This window comes from Podarcis erhardii (assembly GCF_964252035.2).
Source record: "Podarcis erhardii genome assembly, chromosome: 5".
Classification (NCBI taxonomy): Eukaryota; Metazoa; Chordata; class Lepidosauria; order Squamata; family Lacertidae; genus Podarcis; species Podarcis erhardii.
In genome coordinates, this window is record NC_138509.1 from 23,803,280 (window position 1) to 23,825,450 (window position 22,171).

The window sequence follows — 22,171 nt, forward strand, 5'->3', positions numbered from 1 at the left end:
GGGCAGGGAATAATAACCTAAAATCATACAGCCTCATTTACAGTGACTAAGCCAGCCTTTTCTCAGCTTTTGGGTCTGGAACTGCATTAAAAGCAATGGTCAGGTTACTTAGAGCAGTCTCAAACACACCTGTAGTTTCAAAGCAGCCCACTTTCAAAAAATCCTGTTCTTTTCATTTCAAATTCTGATCCCAAATTATATTTTTCAGGTTATTAATGCAGCTCTAATATGCAGAAAACAGAAAGGAAAATAATCAGATGCTCAGATAGCCGTGTGAGAGCTGCACTTCATGTGATTCAAAGGATTTTTGAATTTTCTCTCCATAAAGAGCCACTCATCAGAATGAGAGTTTCATCTTTTCCCCTTCCTATTCATTTTCTCTGTGCATTGAAAGACAGAATAACCAACATTTGTGCTTCTGGATGAATGAAGGAAATGTTGACAGTTCCAGAGAATTACTTAACTATTTTATAGTGCTGTCATACAACCACACTTTGGTTTCTTTAAGTATTAATGTGAAACGAAAGCCACAATTGCAGTGGCATCTTCCAACAGCTGGAAGCTATCTAGCCTGCTAGCCAAATAGCATTCAACGCCCTGTAATACAATCTGGTTGCCAGATCAATTACACCTGAAAACAAAACAAAACAAAAGCATCAGCCACTGAATCAAATATCAGTAAATGCAAAAGAGAACAGATCAAGTATACTCACCCAAAGCACACTCGCTACCTATCTACTTAAGAGTACAAATCTCACCTCTGAAGAGGATGAAAACAGTCAGTAAGACCACTTGCATCAAGAAGGTTGCAACATAAGACAAGGGAATCAATTCAGTATTTTTAAAAGTGGTTGCCGAACAAGATCTCCCAAACAAATATACCAGAAAAATAAGCAACCTCCTTGGAAAATACCATGTAGGCACAAAGAGGTGCAATAGCAGTGCAAACCACAGCATTTATAGCTGCATCACTGCGAGTCCTTATATTTCACTTTAACTGTCTCAATCCTGGTCCCTCCTGGCCCAATATAGGTCATTTTAGCCTATGCCTTCATAATTTGCTGCTTATTTTGTCGATTCTCTAAGCTAATCAGCACTAACCATAAGCAGAAGGTAGTCTTGTGGCAGATCTAACCTGTAATAACTCTTTATCATGGCTTTATTCAGTCCGTGTCAAGCCATCAAGTGAGACAGAAGCACCATTAATGCCTGCTGTGACCTTTACACGGCGAGCGCAAAGTAATGTTGCAGAAGGAGATTATCTTCAACAACCTACCCAGGAGATATATACCCCAGACAAATGTGAAGGTTTGTTTTCACATTACCTTCTCCATTGGTATTTTGGGAGTGGGGTTCTGGGTGAGCAATGTACATTCTGCAAGAATCTCTAACCGCGAGGTAGGTTCTTCTGAGTAATAAATACTTCTGTGCCCTTTAAAGACATGGCATTGATTGATGGTCTACTGGGTCTCCGGTGAAGCTAACAGGGTTTATGTGATGCATTTAAAACTGAGCTCTCCTCCACAACAACTGACAGTCTCAACTTATGCATGTCTACTCAGAAGTAAATTTTATTGGCTCCAAAGGGGCTTGCTGAAAGACAAGCACATACAGGCTTGCCATAGGAATTACAATGCACTCTTAATCTAAGGCAAATAAATACACATCCCTCTCAGCATTTTTACTATGTATATCTCCATGGGAAAAACAGCTAGTTAAAAATGGTAAAATAAAAATACGGACATCACCTAGCCAATGTTAAGCACCTTTAAAACCCATTGATTTCAAGAGGAGATATTGAAGTACATGCTTTAACTTTCCATTTGAAATCAATGAGTCTTAATAGAGCATAACTTTGTCTCTGTTTCCCCACAGGATAGCCTATAATATTACCGACAGACTGCCCCACAATTACAGATTCAGTTTTATGCCAGCGGTTGTCTGGCTGATTAGTATTTGACTACGGGTCTGTCTACAGTTCCCTTGCTTCACATTTTGCTATGGCTTTGGCTCACATAATTTAAATTCAAGTCATTTTCTTTGGTTATCTGCTCATCCAGGAAATTGGTGCACATTTTCTTTTGCATGAAGTCTTCAGGTTATGCTAATAAAACGAGGTCAGCTCTCTGAATATTTGGTTTCATTTAGAGCAAAGTCCTGAAGATAGGTTGCATGCAAAAACATTAAGACACCAGGTCATCCCTGGGCACAAGTAGGTAGGACTTACTATTCTGCCCCTGTTCTGGCAATAGTTTTTTAAGGCTCTCAGGTGACATGTGCAATAGAAATACTTTCCCCACCAAATCCTGGGTTAAAGTCTAGAAAAATAAAGTTCTGGGTTCTATTTATTTCTTGGATGCTGATAGTTCTGTAGCAATGATGGGGACCTACAGGCTGGCTTCTGTGATCTCACCAACACACACACACCAATTCTCAGTGAATTTTTTTCTTAACCCCCCCCCCCTTTTTATAAGGCTATGGATGAAGACATATATTATAAAGCACACCCTACTTTTCTGAGCTGTGAGAAGAGGCTACCTCTGCCTGGGTCTGGCTTCCTTTTAGAGGACAGATCACTGGAGACTTAGATGTTTTCGTGATACTTTACATACATTCACACACAAATAGAGTACAGGTGGAGACAAAGAGCAAAAGCACTCCTGGTGGGCAGCCGGTCTCACTCTCTGTTCCAAACTGCTTCTATTGCTACTACTCTTTCACACATACAAATCTGTCCCTCTTGAGCTTCACGGGGAGTCACCTTCCCCAAACAGATGGCAATCTCCATTCAGAACATCCCAGAAAAAAACCAGCTAATCTTTGCTATCCATTAGGTGACATTTCCCTGGCCACTGTGAGACATTAGTTATTAAACTGCTTAACTCTAGGCTCAGGCCTGCACTTTTAGCACCATGGATAAACATATTTTACTTTGAAAACATATCTAACAAATCACACAGCAGAAGAGGCAAAGCTGGGGATTGATCCAGCATTCAACTTCTTGGTGCCTACATTTCCGCCAACAATTGCAAAGCCAAGTTCTCGCTGCAGATGAAGAGCCTGTTGTTGAGATCATTTAAAAAATGCTACATCTGTCTTCACCCTAACTGCATTTGCACACATCAACAGGGACACAGACCGGGGGTGGGCACAAGCACAGGCATTTACTGTATGCACTAGACAACTGTGGTGCCCAAATCACGGCAACCTTGAGCAGGGAAACAATTTGAATCATGCTACCAATGCTTTCTATTACGTCTGCTTCAGATGCTGTCACCACAGATGTTAAATGCCTGATTTATGACTGAATCTGCTGCAAAAGAACATTTGTCTCCCAGCAAACTGCCAAGGCTTTTACAACTGGAATCAATGGCAGTTTAGGAGGAGTGTCTGCACTGGAAGTGAGTTATGTTAGAGGCAGTTGCTTATTAGAGACAATAACAAATAAGATAAGGAATACCCCAGAGATCCGCGGCATAAAAATCGGCGTGCAAGAATACAAATTGAAAACATATGCAGACGATCTCATGTTGTCATTGGAAGAACCAAAGGAGAGCATCGGTAAAGCTATAAAATTACTGGAAGAATTTGGAAAACTATCGGGATTTAAACTGAACAAGGAAAAAACAAAAATAATGACTAAAAATATGAAAGAAGACACCAAAAATGAGCTTGAGATACAAACTGGAATTAAAATAGTCAAAAAAGTTAAATACCTTGGAATTTGGATAACCATGAAAAATATAAATTTGATGGAAAACAATTATAAGAAAACATGGAAAGAAATAATGAAGGACTTAGATACATGGAACAGATTACATCTTTCGTGGATGGGCAGAATGGCGGCGATTAAAATGAGTTTACTACCCAAATTACTCTTCCTATTCCAGAACATTCCAATAATTAGGGGAATTGCAATATTTAAAGAATGGCACAGATTACTATCCAAATTTATTTGGCGGGGGAAAAGACCCAGAATTAAATTCAAATTGCTTACAGATCTAAGAGATAGGGGGGGGTTTGCGGTTCCAAATCTGAGGTTATATTATGAGGCTGCATGCCTTTGTTGGGTAAAAGATTGGATCGTTATCAAAAATAAAGAGTTGTTAGACCTAGAGGGGTTCAACTTAAGATTTGGATGGCATGCCTATTTATGGCGAGACAAGGGAAGGGTCCATAAAGGTTTTTCCAACCATATCTTCAGAGGGCCACTACTGGAAGTCTGGGAAAGGAATAAAAAATTGCTGGAGCAGAAAACACCCTGGTGGCTATCACCAATTGATATTTTAACAATTAAAAAATCAAATCTTGAGGGGGAACGGTGGACATATGAGGACCTACTAACCAAAACAGAATCCGGGTGGAGGATTAGACCATATGAAGAAATAAAAAATAAGTTGACTGGTTGGATTCAATATCATCAAATAAATTCAATATGGACGGAAGACAAAAAGATTGGAATAAGTGAGAAAAAATCCAGATTCCAGATTGAAATAATAGAAAGTAAAACAAAATTACTATCAAAAATGTACAACCAGTTGCTTGAGTGGGACACCAAGGACGAGGAAGTAAAGGAGGTGATGGTGAAGTGGGCGGTAGATCTAGGGTATAACATAGAATTTGATAAATGGGAAGCTTTATGGCGCAAAGATATGAACTATTCAGCATGCACGACACTCAAAGAAAACATGTACAAGATGATGTACAGATGGTACATAACGCCGATAAAATTGCATAAAATTTATAGAACAGGTGATAAATTGTGTTGGAAATGCAAGAACAAGGAGGGCGAATTCTTCCATATGTGGTGGACGTGCGAGATTCTCAAGAAATTTTGGGAATCTATTTATAATGAATTAAAAAAAATTCTCAAATATACGTTTGTCAAAAAGCCTGAAGCCTTCCTGCTGGGGATAATTGGCAAGGATATCAAAGAAGAAGATAGGACCTTTTTCCAATACGCAACAGCTGCCGCTAGAACCCTCATAGCACAGTGCTGGAAAACACCAAAAATCCCAACATTAAAGGAGTGGCAATTTAAATTACTGGATTATTTAGAATTGGCAAAATTGACACAAAAAATAAGAAATCAAAAACGTACAAAATTTAGTAATGAATGGGATAAATTTAAAACATATATGGAAATAGAGACAAGGGGTACATCAAAATGTTAATCAGAAATATATATGTATCAAAAAAAAAAAAAATCACAGTAGGCATGAGATAACGCTTACTACGTTACAAATGTCATTTTGGAATAGATACAGCAGATAGACAACTAAGATAACATTATCCGAAATCGAGATAAAGGGAAGTCGATCAATGTTGTTGTAAAATTAATGTTAAGTTGTGTTGTTTAGGTAGTATGTATTGTATGTCTTTTTTCTTTTTTATGTTTGTTTTATTTACTTTTGTTTTTTGTATGTTTGTGAAATATACTTATGCAAAACTTAATAAAAATTTAAAAAAAAAAAAAATAGACTGGGAAGAGAATACCATATTTGATTTTTTTTAAAGTCTCATAGTTGTTTTTTTCTTACCCTTAATCTACCAGGTTGCAACAGCATAAAAATTCTACACAAGTTTTTATGAGGTCAGTAAATATTGTATGAAGATCCCCACCACCATCTGCAAATATCTGTCACTATCTGGATGTGGTGTAGAAGCTTCATCTGCAGGTCAGAAAACTCTGGAGCCACTGATGTATATTATAGTTGCTGTAAAGGGAAGCACATGAGACTTGTACTTGAATAATGAAAAATGAAATCATCTGTGGTCAAAGCGAGTTCATCCGTTATCACAATAATGAACACTACAGAGATCATGGATCATTTAAATTTGTATATATGCTGAAAGAGGCACTATTGAGAGCTAAGCAGTACTTGCCGGGCTGCATCACTTCAGACTGTCGGCAGATGATTCCTAGTTTGAGCAGTCTCCAATCTCATACAGTGGATGCTCGGGTTGCGAATGTGATCCATGCGGGATGCACGTTCGCAACCCGCAGCATTTGCAACCCGCGTCTGCGAAGGCGCGGGTTGCGATTTGGTCTTCTGCGCATGCGCAAAGCATGATTTAGCGCTTCTGTGCATGCGCAACTGCCAAAACCCAGAAGTAACCCATTCCGGTACTTCTGGGTTTCGGCAGTCCATAACCCCCAAAAACGCAACCTGAAGTGGCTGTAAGTCGAGGTATGACTGTATTCATCTATATCCTGCAGACAATAGAGGAAGGAGGGTCTTCAGCTCTAAGGCTCACTTCAAGGCAAGTTTTTGCTCTATAACCAACCCTCAGTACTTGTTTTTATCCCTCTCTTCCATTTTATTTTTTAACTTCTTTTTCCACCAATCGCTCAGAAGGGACTCAACTCACCCTACTCAGCGCTTCATCTCAACATTCCATAAACTGCTCTTATACCATAAACTGGCTTCTTTCTCTCCCTCCTTTACAAATCACCCAAGGTAAGAGATTATCCTTATTGCATACCCATCACAAGCCAGGGCAGTGCCAAGTTTCAACCTTCCCCTATAGCAATCAACCTACACCTAGGCAAAACCACTGCAGATAGCCATGCAGAATCACCCATAGGGGTAGGCAGAGAGGGAACTCAAGTTGCACTGCTGTTGGGGTGCACTGGTGTCAAAACCTCACAGCCTCTTCATTAGGTCCTCTTGACCATCATATTAAGGGCACAAGGTCCCTGTGAAAACTCGATGCTTATTGATGGCCACCTGTCATGCATGCTTCAATTGAGATTCCTGCATTGTAGGGGCTTGGACTAGGTGACCCAAAACATCCTTAAAGAACATGCCTTGTAACGCTTGACTCACACTTATTCCCATTTTTAAACCACGATGTTATTAATTTTTAAAAACAAACTTGGCCATCAGTAAAAAATAAATAAATGAAACAGCTTATGGTATATAACGTCATCCAACTTGAGATAGTCAATGGGCTCAAGCTAGGGTCACTAAATGTGGATTTGAAAAATACTTGCTTCTGGGGTTGAACCAAAGAGGGGAAGAAGACAGGACAGGGCCTAGGAGGTAGAGCTGCAACCTTAGCAGAATCGTGAAGGGCAGTGATTGAACTTGGTAGGTTGAGGTGGAACAATTTGCCGCAATATCAGGATGCAACAACAAGTTCAGAACAAGTGGGAAAACAACACACCTCTAGTTTTGAAATGTTTAAGTCCAGTGATATACAGCTGGTAATTCTGCACAGAGTTCAACTTTGCTAACAACATGCAAAATAAAATGGCATCTGACACATATATGGGATTTTAATCTTGATGATAAAGCAACTTGAGCTTAATTCACACAGGGAGGCAGTGGCTGCCTGAAAATGCATCCATGTAGAGCAGCATAAGCAAGTCTCATGTGGAAGCACCAGTTATAGAGCTTGAGCCCAGTGGCTCCCAGCACATGCCCCAGGTACTCCTGTGGAGTGATTGTTCTCTTTGAATCAGACCTACAACCAGGCCTACACAGCAAAACATTTGAAATTTCCATCAGATTCCATCATCAAAAGTGGCTTGGCAAGCTACTTTAGATGATGCTACCTTCCTATACAAGAACAGGATGTGTAAGTTCATAATGTTTTCTGTCCCCAGCCCAACAACATCACATCCAAAATGCAGCCTTTGAATTATTTTCCACTCTGGGGTGTGTGTGTGTGTGTGTGTGTGTGTGCATGCACATGCAATACAAAATTGGCTGATAACGCCAAGGTTGCAGGTTCGTTCCTCTATGGGAAAGCTGCATATTCCTGCCTTGCAGGGGGTTTGACAAGATGATCCTCAGGATCCCTTCCAACTCCGCAGTTCTATGATTCTAAGAAAGGGAGGTTTAAAGGCTGCATTTACGTCATGTGTTTGCACAGGAATAGGAATCATGAGGAGCCAGGACACCCTGCTTCTGCACTACAACACAATGCCCACAGCAACACTCTTAAGGTGGTGCCTTTTAGCCATCTCCCCACAATCGTAGTAACTTATCTCCTCATACTTTTGAAGAGTAAGAGACAGGTTGTAGCTGGCTGATTTTATCTTGTTCTGGGCCTCTAGGTGGGTCATGCCATCTGTGTTGACTCCATCAATTGCTACCACCAAGTCCCCCTGGTTCATCTGGGACTGAGCTGCCTTGCTGCCTGGCGTAATCTGCAGGAGGAAAAGAATGAGAGAGATAAACAAAGGCCGTCAAGACAGAGTACAATTCATCTACATATATGCTTGCATCTACTGACCCAAGTGCTGTCATGGTCACCTACAGCTGACAATTCAAAGTCAAATCAACCTGATATCAGAGGGATGCACGGGATTTCCCTGCTCTATCCAACATCATTTCCGGAAATCTGCACACTGCAGTGAAGATCTACTTCTCAGCCCCACTCATCTAAATTCCTGCTAACAAAGCTGTTTCGGGGAATGAAACATACCTAGGTATTAAGTTAGCTGTTCTGCAGAGAGATAGCATGCAACAAACATTGCACAAACTCTTCTCACAAGATCCTTTCCTTGCTCCTTGGCACAGGGATTACGGAAGCTCAATCCTAAAGGTCTTGTTTACACTAGCAGGTAACAGGTTTAAATAGATGCATCACTGTTTGAAATAAGATGAGTATTAGCTCACCTCTAGTGCATTTTGAAATTTACAAACAAAAACAAGGTCATTTCCATTTATTCCCAAAGGTGACTGAAAACAGCACAAAAGGGCTATTTATCTGAACTTGTTTCAATTTCTCTCTCTCTCTCTCTCTCTCTCTCTCTCTGACAGAAGATGTTCCTTCATGTATAAGGGCTACTGTCTGTGAATTGGACCTTTGTTCATTCTGAATGGTAGCTTCCATCCATTCACCAGTATTTGTTCAGGATAACTTATAGGTCGATTATGCCCATTTTGGGATATTTATATAATAATACTGCCATATACTGCTCAGCTTCTCACAACCAAGGGTTATTTTAGATACACAGGAAGCATAATGTTAGTCTTTGAGCATATGCAGTTAAGTATAATTAAGCTCCCCTCTCTGACAACTAGGGTCACAAAGGAAGGTTTCCAGGTTTCCAGCCCCCATCTTCTCCTCCTCCTCCTCCCTCCTCCTCCTCTTCAGTCTGGGGCTGCCAAACCATGACAGATCTTGACAGAGCTGAGGGACTCATGACCTTGTCCCCTGATTCAATAAGCACCTCAACCGCCCCCCACCATTTTGCACCTCAGCAGCTTCCCCCCAAGACTATGTTTGTTTATTTCATTTATTTAAGAGACCCTTAGACCGGGGGACGGGAGGGGACTGTCTTCCAAAATGGGTTACAAACATTTCCAACACGTATCCCATAAGAAACAGCATTAAAGCCTTTAAACATTTAAAGTATCCATAGCCATGCAGAAAAATGCAAACCAATTGACCTTAATACAAAAATCAACCACCACACAGCCTCCAACTTACAGAGCCTAATTAGTCCCCAAAGGCAGGGTTACTTTAGATACGAATTAATAATGATGATGCAAGTCTTTAAGGTCCATTTGGAAATATTGAGGGCCGGGACTTGCCTGATACCACATGGAACTGAATCACTAGCCAGGGAGCCAGATGCGGTTCCTCACTACCTTGAATGCACCAGGTAGGAGGCCAAGGAATGGAGGAGGGCCCATTTTCTGGCTAGAGCATTGGCCCTTTAAGGACTCTAGTTCTCAAAAGCAGGTGGAACCTAGGAGAGGTTGACTGGATATAAGAGGCTCCAACTCTCACTCAGAGCTCTCCATGGTGCTGCAACCCCTGATAGGTCAATAAGTCTTGCTTTGTAGGGTTCCTCTACAAAACCAGACCAGGACATCACCCAAGGGTTCAGGCAGAAGACTCTTTAAGTCCAATTCCTGGGCCCTGTGAGAGTACTGCCCTCAGCTGCTGGCTCCTGTATGTGCAAGGCAGAGGCAAATGGTGATGAGAATCTGAAGTGCCTAAAGGAAGGGCTCTGCCACAGAGGAGGGGGCTACAGAGCCCTTTACCTGTGCCTCTGTTTTGTGCAGAGGACCAACAGGCAGAGCAAACACTGCTGTGATTCAACCCCTGTTCAGTTCAATACATGCCTCTTGGTAAAAACAGAAACTATATCTACAATAAGTTTATATTAACGAATGCAAAGTCTGCGATAAAAACAAAAAGCAGGGGTTTGAGCCTGGCTAAAATGAGCTCTTTAAAAGAAAAGAAAGACATCTTTAGCCGTCACCTCTATAAGACTATACATTTCCCCCATCTTGAAACATAGATGCCCATCTTGTCATAAAAATGTTAACTACTCTGTTCTGCTGACATATCTGCATTCAGGAAAGCTGACTCCTAGTGCTTCACACCTGCTTGTACTTATCAAGAGTGGAGATTCATTGCTGAGCCCTGACTCCCTTGCTGAAAAAAGCCAAAAGATGGCCTAAATTTGGAATTCCTGCTCAGCACATCAGCCTCGCCCCCTTCTTTCTTTAACATCACCCCATGAACTCACAATGAATCAAACACTCCCAGAAATATATATTGTAAACTAGTCTTCTTTCTGTTTCCCTAATTTTTGCAATGTTTGTGTGCGGGTCACGCCAGACAAATACATCCCCTTGTGAAATTGAGGTGGGAAGGACCTTGTAGGAAGGCTGTTCGCTTTTGGACATGCTAAACTAGAATGAGAACTGGTTCATTTTAAAAAGGAACTTTCCAATCTCTGGTGGGAGTGAGGGCGAAGAATAATCAGGGCGTTGATCCCATAAAGCAATGCTGAAGCTCCCTAGGAGCCCTGGACAAACTGCTCTGAGATTCACCAGCATATATCTATATAATAAAGGACCTGTGTTTTTAAATTCAATCTTGCTCCCTGGGGAAATGCGATGACTTCTCAGTACCCCGATAGCAGTGATAAGAGCTGTACAACAAAGCAACAAAGCTGGATAGAAAAGGAAACCTACAGAACTCTTGAAAGAGGATGTTCTTTAACCAAGGTTTGTGAGTCCAAAATGACTGCCTCCTCTCAAGGGCTGAAGTATAGCTGCTAAAATTAGATGCTAATTGGCCTGCACAATCTTACTTCCAAGAAAGCTAAAAGCATGCAATTGGGACCAGTGCAGGGGACACTCCGTTATCAAAAGCGAGCGACGTTTCAGTACACCGTGACAGATAAGGTGAAGCCAGCTCTGAAGTGTCAGGGAACATGGGTGAACTATCTTGTTCCAATCCAGGAGCAAGGAACGAAGTGAAGTGCCTGTGTCTGCTTACACAAGGAGCTTGTGCACTGCAGCTGACTACAGGTCAAGAGGGCCCAGAACTGGTTCTTGGGACTGGCCACCTCTGCCGCATCTAAATGCTGCCAAATTCCCTTAAATGGGTGGAACAAAATATCACGAGGCACAGCTTTTGCTGGGCTGCACCATTTCAGACTGCAGGAGAGGGCTGATGTCTTTAAATGGTCATCTGAATCGAAACATTTTTGAGAATATACTGAACTGACAGGCAACAAATAGGAATTCTCATAAATGGTCGGGTACACTCCAGTGCTAAATATCATTGAACGTTGCCTGTGAAATCAGTCAAATATTAAATACTGCTACATGGCAACAAGCACTGCTTTCACAGAGAAATATCAAATACCAGCACAATCATAACCAGGGCTAGGGGGAGATCAGCTTGGCCCTTTCCACCAGCCAGTGAAGGAGAAGCTGTATGTTTTAGTCTTCTATCACCATTCCTTTTCCATTTTGTATCATGTGTGTGGGCGAGGAATTACCTTTCAATATCTATACAAGGTTTAAAATTTTCTATCGGAAGCAACAATGTCCTTTAGTGGGTTGGGATCTGTACTGCTCATCTGTTGTGTGTGGTTATTATTGGCTGTGTTTGTTGTAACTAGTTTTAGTGTTCACATTGCATTTGTAAGCCACTTGGCATCATTTTTATAAGGAAAGCAGCTAATAAATATCCGTAATATTAGCAAGACACAATCCATTGGCTTTTGAGGCAGATGGATGTCAACAAGAATAATAAGAATTATTATTATTGCCAAATATCAAATACGTACTGAACTCAAGAAACATTAAAGGTCAGATGCCGATATAAAGTATTCATTGAACAGGCAGCAATGCTGTGAATATTCCACATGAAAATTAGCAGAGTTTGAGCCAATTTACCTGAAACCTGATCATACAATCAATCTGCCTCAAGCTGGGGTTGGGGGTCACCGGTGTCATCCTGCCCAATGAAGGATATCAGCACACATTCGGCCCAGACATGTGGTAACACATCTTTTTTAGTGTGGCCCTTGGTGGGGCATTCTTTTAAATGTGTTAAAATCATGCGCAGAGTAGGTGCAACGCAGCACATGCTGTTTCTGACCCCTGCATCCTCATCACTGCTGGCTCTACCCTGACCTTCCTGTGTTGAGCAGGAACATCTGAAGGGATATTAATGTGCTTTTATGAGTGCATTTAGAATCTCCCCTGGGGTCAGGAACTCTTCTTAAGGGGAGGCTTCTAAGTATGTTCAGGCAAAGGAGTTGGAACTAGCATGTGCCACCACAACCCCTCCAAACCATCACAGATTTATTAATCACCTTCTAAACCAGCGTGTCAATGTGATCTACACATAAGATAACTGAGAACAGTTAAAAGCACAAACAAACAAACAAAACTAAAACTAACAAGCAAACAATATCATCATTGGCTCCCAGTACGTTTCCGAGCACAATTCAAAGTGCTGGTGCTGACCTTTAAAGCCCTAAAGGGTCTCGGTCCAGTATACGTGAAGGAGCGTCTCCACCCCCCATCGTTCTACCCGGACACTGAGGTCCAGCACCGAGGGCCTTCTGGCGATTCCCTCCCTGCGAGAAGCCAAATTACAGGGAACCAGGCAGAGGGCCTTCTCGGTAGTGGCACCCACCCTGTGGAATGCCCTCCCACCAGATGTCAAAGAGAAAAACAACTACCAGACTTTTAGAAGACATCTGAAGGCAGGCCTGTTTAGGGAAGCTTTTAATGTTTAATAGACTATTGTATTTTAATATTCTGTTGGAAGCCGCCCAGAGTGACTGGGGAAACCCAGCCAGATGGGTGGGGTATAAATAATAAATTATCATCATCATCATCATCATCATCATCATCATCATCATCATCATCATTTATTTATGCCCCCGCATCCACTTTCAAAGCCTGACAGAGGTATACCCACTCAGTGTGTTCATTTCTCTTCCAATTCCAGCGAGTTCCAAGTGGAAAACATTAAAATTCTCTTCCAATTCAAAGAGCTGTGCTGTGTTTTTGAGAGACATTTAAATCTTGTTCATTGATTATGAAGCCCCAGGCTGTTCAAGATAGTTGTTGCATTTTTGCCCCATTTTGTGATGTTCTAAGCTCCATCTTCCTCTCCTAACCTTGGCAAAAGCTAATCATGCTTATTACTATTTGCACACTAGTAGTTTCAATTGGGGATTTTATTCCTTTTACTTCTGGCAATTGCACTGGGATTACTTTAATTTACTGACGCCCCCTAGCCTGTTCTGTCTAATGCAGCTCAATGAAAATAATGTAAGTGCTCCATATTTTCAAGTTGCTCCAAAGGCTTTTTATTTTTCAACCTATTCAGCATATCCAAGCTGTAAAGTCACATCCTATAAGGTCACTCAAGACAATACAAAGGGTTTTGAATGTGCTACCCATCGACCTGAAGTCCGTTTTCATATTCAGCTGCTTAAAATAGCATTGACTTTGAATATGACCTGATGTTCCAGGCACTGCCTTGCTGCTCATGTGACTGCTTTTATTGCCATTATTATTTGGTCAAATGAGAGTGTTACACTTCGTATTCCATACATATTACATGTAGTCTCTGAGAATCAAGTTTTCTATTAGTTTAAAACATTTACCGTAACTACCCTAGCTCTGTTTGTATATGAAACACAGACCAAGAAAAAAGCAATATAACTTAAACTGTGCTTCATTCTTTCTGCCGTTTGGGGTAATCATAAGCTGTATTTCCTTAGCTTCCAAAAAAGTGAGAGGGAGGGCAACTTCCTTTGCAAGCGGTAAAATTCTGGATGCCAGTCTACTTTAGCAAATAGTATCCCTGACCCCCCAACCCATCCCAAGAATATTGCTACGAAGGTTGCACAGCAACATCCAATCTCTGCTGAACAGTTGCAAGACTCCAAGGTGTTCCAGGCACCTACCCAAGGTAATGTTTCCTTTGGGAATCAATACATGGCAGAGACTGTCGTGTCTTTAAGAAATATGGTTTCTTTTACACATATTTACACCTGAAGCCTTCAATGGGTGAGGGGGGGGGGTGCAGAGCATTATGCCCCAAGAGTGTCCCCCATGGCTCCTCTCTTCAGCAAGCTTGGGTTCAAAGCAGCAGCCAGTCATGGCTCCCAGTCTCTCAGTGCAGCCTCCTCCAGCCAGCGCCACAAAGAGTTCTTCCCACTTCCTGCTTCTCCGTCCCAGAAAACCCCATGCCAAGTAGCTCCTCCCCTTCTTCCCGCTATCCCAAACCAAGTTTTAGAAGGTGACGATTTACCCACAGCCTACGTTATCGCTCAGCGTAACCTTGGCAACCTCCATTGGCACAGAGGCCCAAGGATTTCCCTGTGATGCGCCATCAATACTTTTTGTCATACTTAATGGCTCATATCCCAGGTGAGGCCCAGGCCTGGAAAGGAAGCTTAGCCTGTATTTTGCTACTGGCCTGGCATCTTCCCTTCAACACTCCAGATATGAGCTCAATCCTACCCCTTTATTAATTTCTAACATTCACTAACTCTAGCAGTTATGGATGCCCTTGCACCCCCAAAACTCTGTTCCCCCAGATCTGCAGCAACATTTTCTCAAGTTTTACAATGCAATTCTGCATATCACAAGAAGATATTCTAACTCTAATTATTATTATTATTATTATTATTATTATTATTATTATTATTATTATTATTTATACCCCGCCCATCTGGCTGGGTCCCCCCAGCCACTCTGGGCAGCTTCCAACAAAACACTAAAATACAATAACCTATTAAACATTAAAAGCTTCCCTAAACAGGGCTGCCTTTAGATGTCTTCTAAAAGTTTGGTAGTTATTTTTCTCTTTGACATCTGGTGGGAGGGCGTTCCACAGGGCGGGAGCCACTACCGAGAAAGCCCTTTGCCTGGTTCCCTGTAACTTGGCTTCTTGCAGTGAGGGAACCGCCAGAAGGCCCTCAGCGCTGGACCTCAGTGTCTGGGCAGAACGATGGAGGTGGAGACGCTCCTTCAGGTATACTGGACAAGAGGCCGTTTAGGGCTTTAAAGGCCAGCACCAACACTTTGAATTGTGCTCAGAACTGTACTCTATGGCTTACGTACTCTATGGCATACGCTGGGCAGGGGGAAGGAACCACAAGCCCAAGGTCCAAATGTGGCCCCCAGGACACTCCCTCAGCCCACATCCTCTCCCAAAAGCCATACCCAAGCCTCATTGAAATGAATGGGAGCTGTACAAGAGCATTGGGGCAGCTCCCACTCATTTCAACAGGGCTTGTGTAGAATAATTTCCCTGTTGGGTGTTACCCTCTTCAATAAAAAGAGTGAACAGAGAGGAAAAACAGTGTCTGGCTCTGGAATTACTTCCATTTGTCTTTATTTTGCACCTTGGAGGAAGATAAAATACAAGTGACTTTCAACCTGAAGTCAGCCATCCAGAATGCTATTTGCCTCTTCTGTGTCCTTTGTCCTGAATAATGGAAAGTGTAAATATTTCTGAAACTACAGTTAATCTTTCCTCTCTCTCTCCCCCTCCAAAGACAGCTATGGTTGATATTTTTGGCTACCATCTGAAAGAAAAGAAGATTGCAGCACAAAACGCAGGCCTTATATTTCAGTCAGCAGAATGTTTAACCAGCAGGTGTTCCATTCAAAGCATTTTGCAACTTTGAAGAAACCTTTACACACTATTTTTCCAGTGGAGAAAAACCAAACCAAACAAACAAACAAACAGAGAACAATAACCATGGAAATCCAATGTACAAATGTTTGAGGCACAACAAATCTGTTGTATCCATTGTTGATTGTGCTGCACATCGGACCCCCAAAAGTAAGAAAGAGTTCTGTCTTCCCATCCTATGGATATACTACAACCCCTTCCCCAAATAATCAGTTTTTGGGGTTTTTAAGGACATTTTTTACCTACAGTGACATGGAGAAAAACATGCAGACCACATTTTACTTAGCTGCTCAGCAAGAAGTAATCTTGTTCCCAGCTTCCAGTGTCCTGGCACTGGGGTGAAAGACAAGCAATGTACACTTCCTTTTAAAAAGCAATATATTTCCAAATATAAGAAATGACATTTACTTTGGTTTTTGGTGCTTCACGTTTACTTACAATGCCCTCTTCGCATCATCCCGCTTTCTGATTACAAAATAACTGCCTGTAAACTTAACAATGTTTTTTTTTATTTTAAAATAAAACAAAATACCGTATTTTTCACTCTATAAGACGCACTTTTCCCCCTTCAAAAATTAAGGGGAAATGTGTGTGCGTCTTATGGAGTGAATGCAGGCTCCTTAGCTTCAGGGATAGCAACGTGAAGCCTCCGAAGCACAGAGGGAGAGCTCCCCCCGCGCTCCTGAGGCTTCATGTTGCTTTTGCTGAAGCCGCCTGAAGCCCCCGGAGCGCAGTGGGAACTTCCGCTGCTCTTCGGAAGCTTCAGGCAGCTATCTACAAGCCTTTGGAGTGCAGCAGGAGTTCCCGCTGCGCTCCGAAGGCTTGCGGATAGCTGCCTGAAGCCTGAAGCCCCCAGAGCGCAGCGCAAACTCCCGCTGCACAGTGCCCCTTCAGTGAAGCGGGATGAGAAATGGAAGGGGCTCCGTTTCTCCTGCCGCTTCATTGAAGGGGTGCTGAGCAGAGGGGGGAGAATTTCCCCCCCTGTTCTCCCCCTCCTATGGTCCGGTGCGTCCTATGGTCCGGTGCGTCCTATAGAGCAAAAAATACGGTAATTGAAACTTAGAGGGAGGTCCCCCCAAAAAGCCAAGGATAGGAGGTAGGGGAAAGATGCATTACTTGTCACTAACAATAGGACAGTCATTATCCTAGAATATTGACTTGGAATGATTGAAAAAATGATATGCCCCTACTTAAACTCATGAGTAAAAACAATGAATAAGTGGGGGTAGAGGGCTCCATGGTCTAGTCCCGTACCTGATGTCATGGATGCACTGCCCCCCCAACACCCACACACTGAAATGGGTGTCTAGAGCAGTGTTTCCCAACCTTGTGCCTCCAGCTGTTTTTGAACTACAACTCCCATCATCCCTGACTAGCAAGACCAGTGGCAAGAGATGATGGCAATTGTAGTCCAAAAACAGCTGGAGGCACAAGGTTGGGAAACACTGGTCTAGAGAGGGGGAGACTATCATATAAGCTTCCCACCATCAAAAGTCTACACCAGTGCATAGAGGTCAGGAGGCTGGGACAGGTGATGTTAGGGGCAGACCTAGCTAGCATGGACCCTATCACTTGTAAGATAAAAGCCAGAACAGAATTCTTGTGATATATACTCAACAACCAATCAACAAATGAGCATTTATTGTTCGGAATATGGATTGTGCAGAAGGGCACTAAATGGGATTCCAAGTGCTTTAATTTAACGTAGTATCCATTTTGCACCATTCCCCCCTAATATTCTCATAATGATCCTGGCAGCAGCTGCAGATGAATGGCAGGCACAAGGTCATCCCGTGTCAGGACCTACTGGTGCTAAAACAAGGAACATTCAGATGCAGAGTCTGCAACCTATTGCGCTCATCCACTAGAACAGAGCTGGCGAACTTGTGGCCTGTGGTGCAAATGCACCAGCAGGAGTGCTGGATTGACTCCACCAGTGTGTTTACACTGCACCAACCTTACCCCTCCCTACTCTGGTACGCAGCAGTGACAGGGAGTAGAGATAATATATCGAACAGATGGAAAGCTCTTTAATGTGAGTAGGCTGAAAGCAAAGAATAAGGTTACCATAACTTCTATCATAGAGCTTCAGTATGCTGATGACAATGTAGTGTGTGCACACTCAGAGGATGACCTCCAAACCATCCTAAATATCTTTGCAGAAGCTTACGAAAAGCTTGGCCTATCGCTCAACATCCAAAAAACCAAAGTGCTGCACCAACAAGCACAAAACAACCCCTATGCAGTGCCACAAATCCAACTCAATGGTGTAACATTGGAAAGTGTCTATCACTTCTACATCTTTCCACAAGGGCCAACATCGATGCTGAAATCCAGCATCACCTGAGCTCTGCGAGTGCAGCTTTCTCCCGATTGAAGTGCAGAGTGTTTGAGGACAGGGACATTCACAGGGAAACCAAAATGCTTGTTTACAAAACTACTGTACTACCAACCTTACTGTATGCTTGCAAAACATGGACCACTTATAAAAGCCATCTCCAACTACTTGAAAGATTCCATCAACAGTATCTCCCCCAAAAATTTTACATATCACTTGGGAAGTCAGGTGAACTAATGCCAGTGTACTGGAATAAGCAATGATTCTTCAACATCAGCTTTGCTGGACTGGTCATGTTGTTCAGATGCCTGATTATTATCTTCCAAAGCAACTACTCTATTCTGAACTTAAAAATTGAAAGCATAATGCTGGTGGTCAACAAAAGAGGTTTAAAGACTCCCTCAAGGCAAATCTTAAAAAAAATGTAGTATAAACACCAACAACTGGGAGGCCTGCGAGCACTCCAATTGGAGAACAGCCTTTTCCAAAGGTGTCATGGACTTTGAAGACGCTCAAACTCAGGACGAAAGGGAGAAATGTGCTAAAGAGGAAGGCACGTTTGGCAAACCCTCACCATAATCAACTCCCACCCGGAAACCTATGTCCCCACTGTGGAAGGACGTGTGGATCCAGAATTGGCCTCCACAGTCACTTACGGACTCACTGTTGAGACAGTGTTCATGGAAGACAATTTTACTCTGCTGTGAGTGAGCGCCAAAGAAGAAGAAGAAGAATGCAGCAGTGACACAGCTGGAAGGAGGTCAGGAGAGCAATGCAAGCACAGCATGCTGCCCACTACTGCTAATTATATCCTACCCAACCCAACAGACCACAAGTAAACAAAGACACAGCATAGCTTGGAACCAATGCTACATGTATTGCATAGCATGGCAGAACAAGCCCAAAGAATAGTGTGTTTTCCTGCAGGGCATTTTCAGTGGGTATGAGTTGCCTAATTAAAGTCAAAGGAATTTTTGAGGCAATATTTGGTCCGAATGCTTTTTGAACCAAAGGACCTTTTTCCCCAGTGGATGCCCACCTGTAGTTCTTCCTGTCACAACAACATGCAGAGAAACAGCCAGTCAGAAAGCTATTGTTCAACAGACAAAATCATTTTTGAAAGGAATAGAAAGAGCTGTCTGACTCTTCTCCTCCTTTCATCATCTGGTGTGAAATGAATAATTCAAGGCTGGCAAACAAATCAGACGATTGAGCGAGCACAAAGTGGTTGTGTTAATTTGGGATTCCTCATGCCTGCAACATGGAGATCACATTGTAGTAGGGGGTGAAATCTGCTATTGATAGTGGAGGAGGGTGGGGTGCAATTAAAAGCCGTTTCATGCACCCTTGGCTAAATTTCTATGGAAAAGCGGGCTTCATCCATTCATTCCTGCAGCCAAGTCACATGCTTGTTAAATTAAAATGACATTTTTTGGGTTTCATCAAAGAAAGTCATCGTGAAAGAATGATAACCACAGCAGTGTATGGAAGGGGAAATGGATCAGTGAAACAGATTTCATATTGGGTCAAAAGCAGAAAAAAGCCTTATCTTCAGAACAAAAACATCAGTGTTGTTAGGTACTTAGATCCTTTGCCAATGGGGGAACCAGGATTTTTGCCAGCATGAACTGAATGGACAGGAGTCAGGTGGGTTCTGCAGCATCCAGCTGCACAGGGTGAAGACTTGGTGCTAAATTCATTGTGAATGGTGAATGTAATTAGCTGCCATTCCATCTCCGGAAGTGAGACTGTAGCATTGACCTGACTGTATGGCACACTTTCAGTTCTCCACTGAAAGCCTTTTGAAAGCTCTTTAAACAGCAAAAGTGTATCAAAGATGCTTGGGGAAGGGTTGTGGCTCAGTGGCAGGGCACCTGCTTAGCATCCAGAAGGTCCCAGGTTCAATCCCAAGCATCTCCAGCTAGGGTTGGGAGGGACGCCTGTCCAAAGACAGCCGTAGCCAGTCCATGCTAACAATACTGTGAAGAAGAAGAATGGGGGGCTGGCGGTGCATGGCATGTGATATCACACACACAACATCCTGACGTCATGCATGTGACATCAGGATGTCAGAGGAGCCGGGGTTGGAGCCAAGTGTGGTGCCAGTACAGCGGCAGCACGGCTTCAATGGCCACAGGTACTCCTGCTGCTGCTGCCACTGGCTGGGGCTGCTTCCTGCCACCTTTGGACTGGGGGGGGCTCCTTCCCCCAAAACATTGGGGGTGCCAAAAGGGCCCGGCTCATAGGAGATGGTACCCCTGGATTCAGTATATCAGTTTTCTATGTTCCTGGGGGACTCCATAGTATGTTTAATTGTGTTACTGTGCCAGAGTCACAGACATGACAAACTGATTTAATACCTTCAGTGCCTTTCTGATCAATCTTATGAAGCAACAATACAGGCTGAGGGCGGTGTGCTGCTAAGGGTGCTTCTTGATGCCTCTGTTAAGACTAACGGTAGTGTAAACAAAGCACTTGAAATTATATCGTTAAAGGGGTACTTCTGGTTTTAAGGTTTCTAAAGACTGTTTCGGAGTGATGATAAACTCTAGGTCCATGTGCGATTGACTCTTTTATCCACTTTTCATCAGATCAGCGCTCTGAAACAGCATGCCAGTCACATACCATAAGGTTACAACACCTGGCAAACACTGGCAACAGGAAACAACCTTAACCTGTCAGTGATTTAGTTGTTTGGCTGAAACACATCAGCCAAAAGTTGTACGTGGTTGAGTTCTATTTTCATCCCCTTCAGTTCAGGGTATTGCCCATTAACAGTTGGCCCGTCTCCAATAATAATCATTAGCAGCTCCTGCCACCACCCAAGTTTAAAAGCTTTTTAGGTTTTAAATGCTGTTTGTGTGGCTCAGACCCAAGATCCCTTTAAAACAAGCCTGTCTTCGTCGGAGGCCTCACAGACAGAGCAGTCCTTGCCTTGCGATAAGGCGGCTCTTTTATCAGATGATGCCTAAGCGTAGGAAAGGGGTGGATTTGAGGTTAGGTCAAAGCTTATTTTTAGTCCACCATTCAGCCAAATAGCCCCTAAAGTGGCTCACAGAGGTTCTAATACAAAGTTACAAGATTCAAATACCATAAATCAAATCAAACCCAGGAACAGTAAATGTTCAAATCCAGCAATACACAAAACAATTATCTTAAAATAGTGGGTGATACATAAAACTGGTGTGTGTGTGTGTGTGTGTGTGCTGGGCCCATAATAAAAATCCTGGTGGAAGCGCATGGTCTGCACCAGAGGTGGGAAACTTACTTCAGGCTGAGGGCCGCCTGGGAAATCTTCCAGGGGCCACACGCCTGTGGTAGATGAAGCCAAGATACAAAAAGTAGTTAGGGGCAGAGACAACAATGGGCAGTGTAGCACATGGAACTTCTCCCTTTGTGCAGATCACAAAGCCACACACAAGCCAGAGGTCCACATACGCAACTCCATCTTCCACCCAGGCAAGCAAGAGGCATTATCACAGCTTCGAGAAAAGCACTTGAGGAAGCTGCAGAGCACAGACATTGGCCTAGGGAGTCCTGAGGGCCCCCTCTGAAGATCTCAGCAGGCAGGCAAGATCACAAGGGAACAAGGGGTTTGGGTTACAATAGACCTGTGCTTTTCATGGCAAAGTACTTTTATAATCCTTTTAATAATATTCATAATTTAGTTGTCTTTATTAATTTTTAAAGCATTGTTGCCCATCTTGAGCCCAATGAGGATAGGGCACATCAATAATAAAACATGCAAACTAAATGACTACATTTCCATAGCCTTGTAGTGTTTTGTTTTGTTTTTAATGGCAAAGCAACATGCTAACGATTGCCCCATTTTTCAGATTATGGAGGTGGGTTGGCACAGGTGTTTTAGACAGACATAATATTCTAGGAGTGGTAGAA

At 42.7% G+C, this 22,171-nt stretch overlaps 1 protein-coding gene across 16 annotated transcripts in view; it reads right to left on the minus strand.

Moving 5' to 3' along the window:
• The window catches only part of LDB3 (LIM domain binding 3), a 148,682-nt gene that overhangs the window by 80,305 nt on the left and 46,206 nt on the right, over positions 1-22,171 (minus strand). For all 16 annotated transcript variants that reach the window (XM_081861172.1, XM_081861164.1, XM_081861168.1 and 13 more), the window contains one exon: positions 8,007-8,158. In XM_081861172.1, the coding sequence (XP_081717298.1) occupies positions 8,007-8,158 (152 nt within the window). The remainder of the gene's footprint in view (positions 1-8,006; positions 8,159-22,171) is intronic.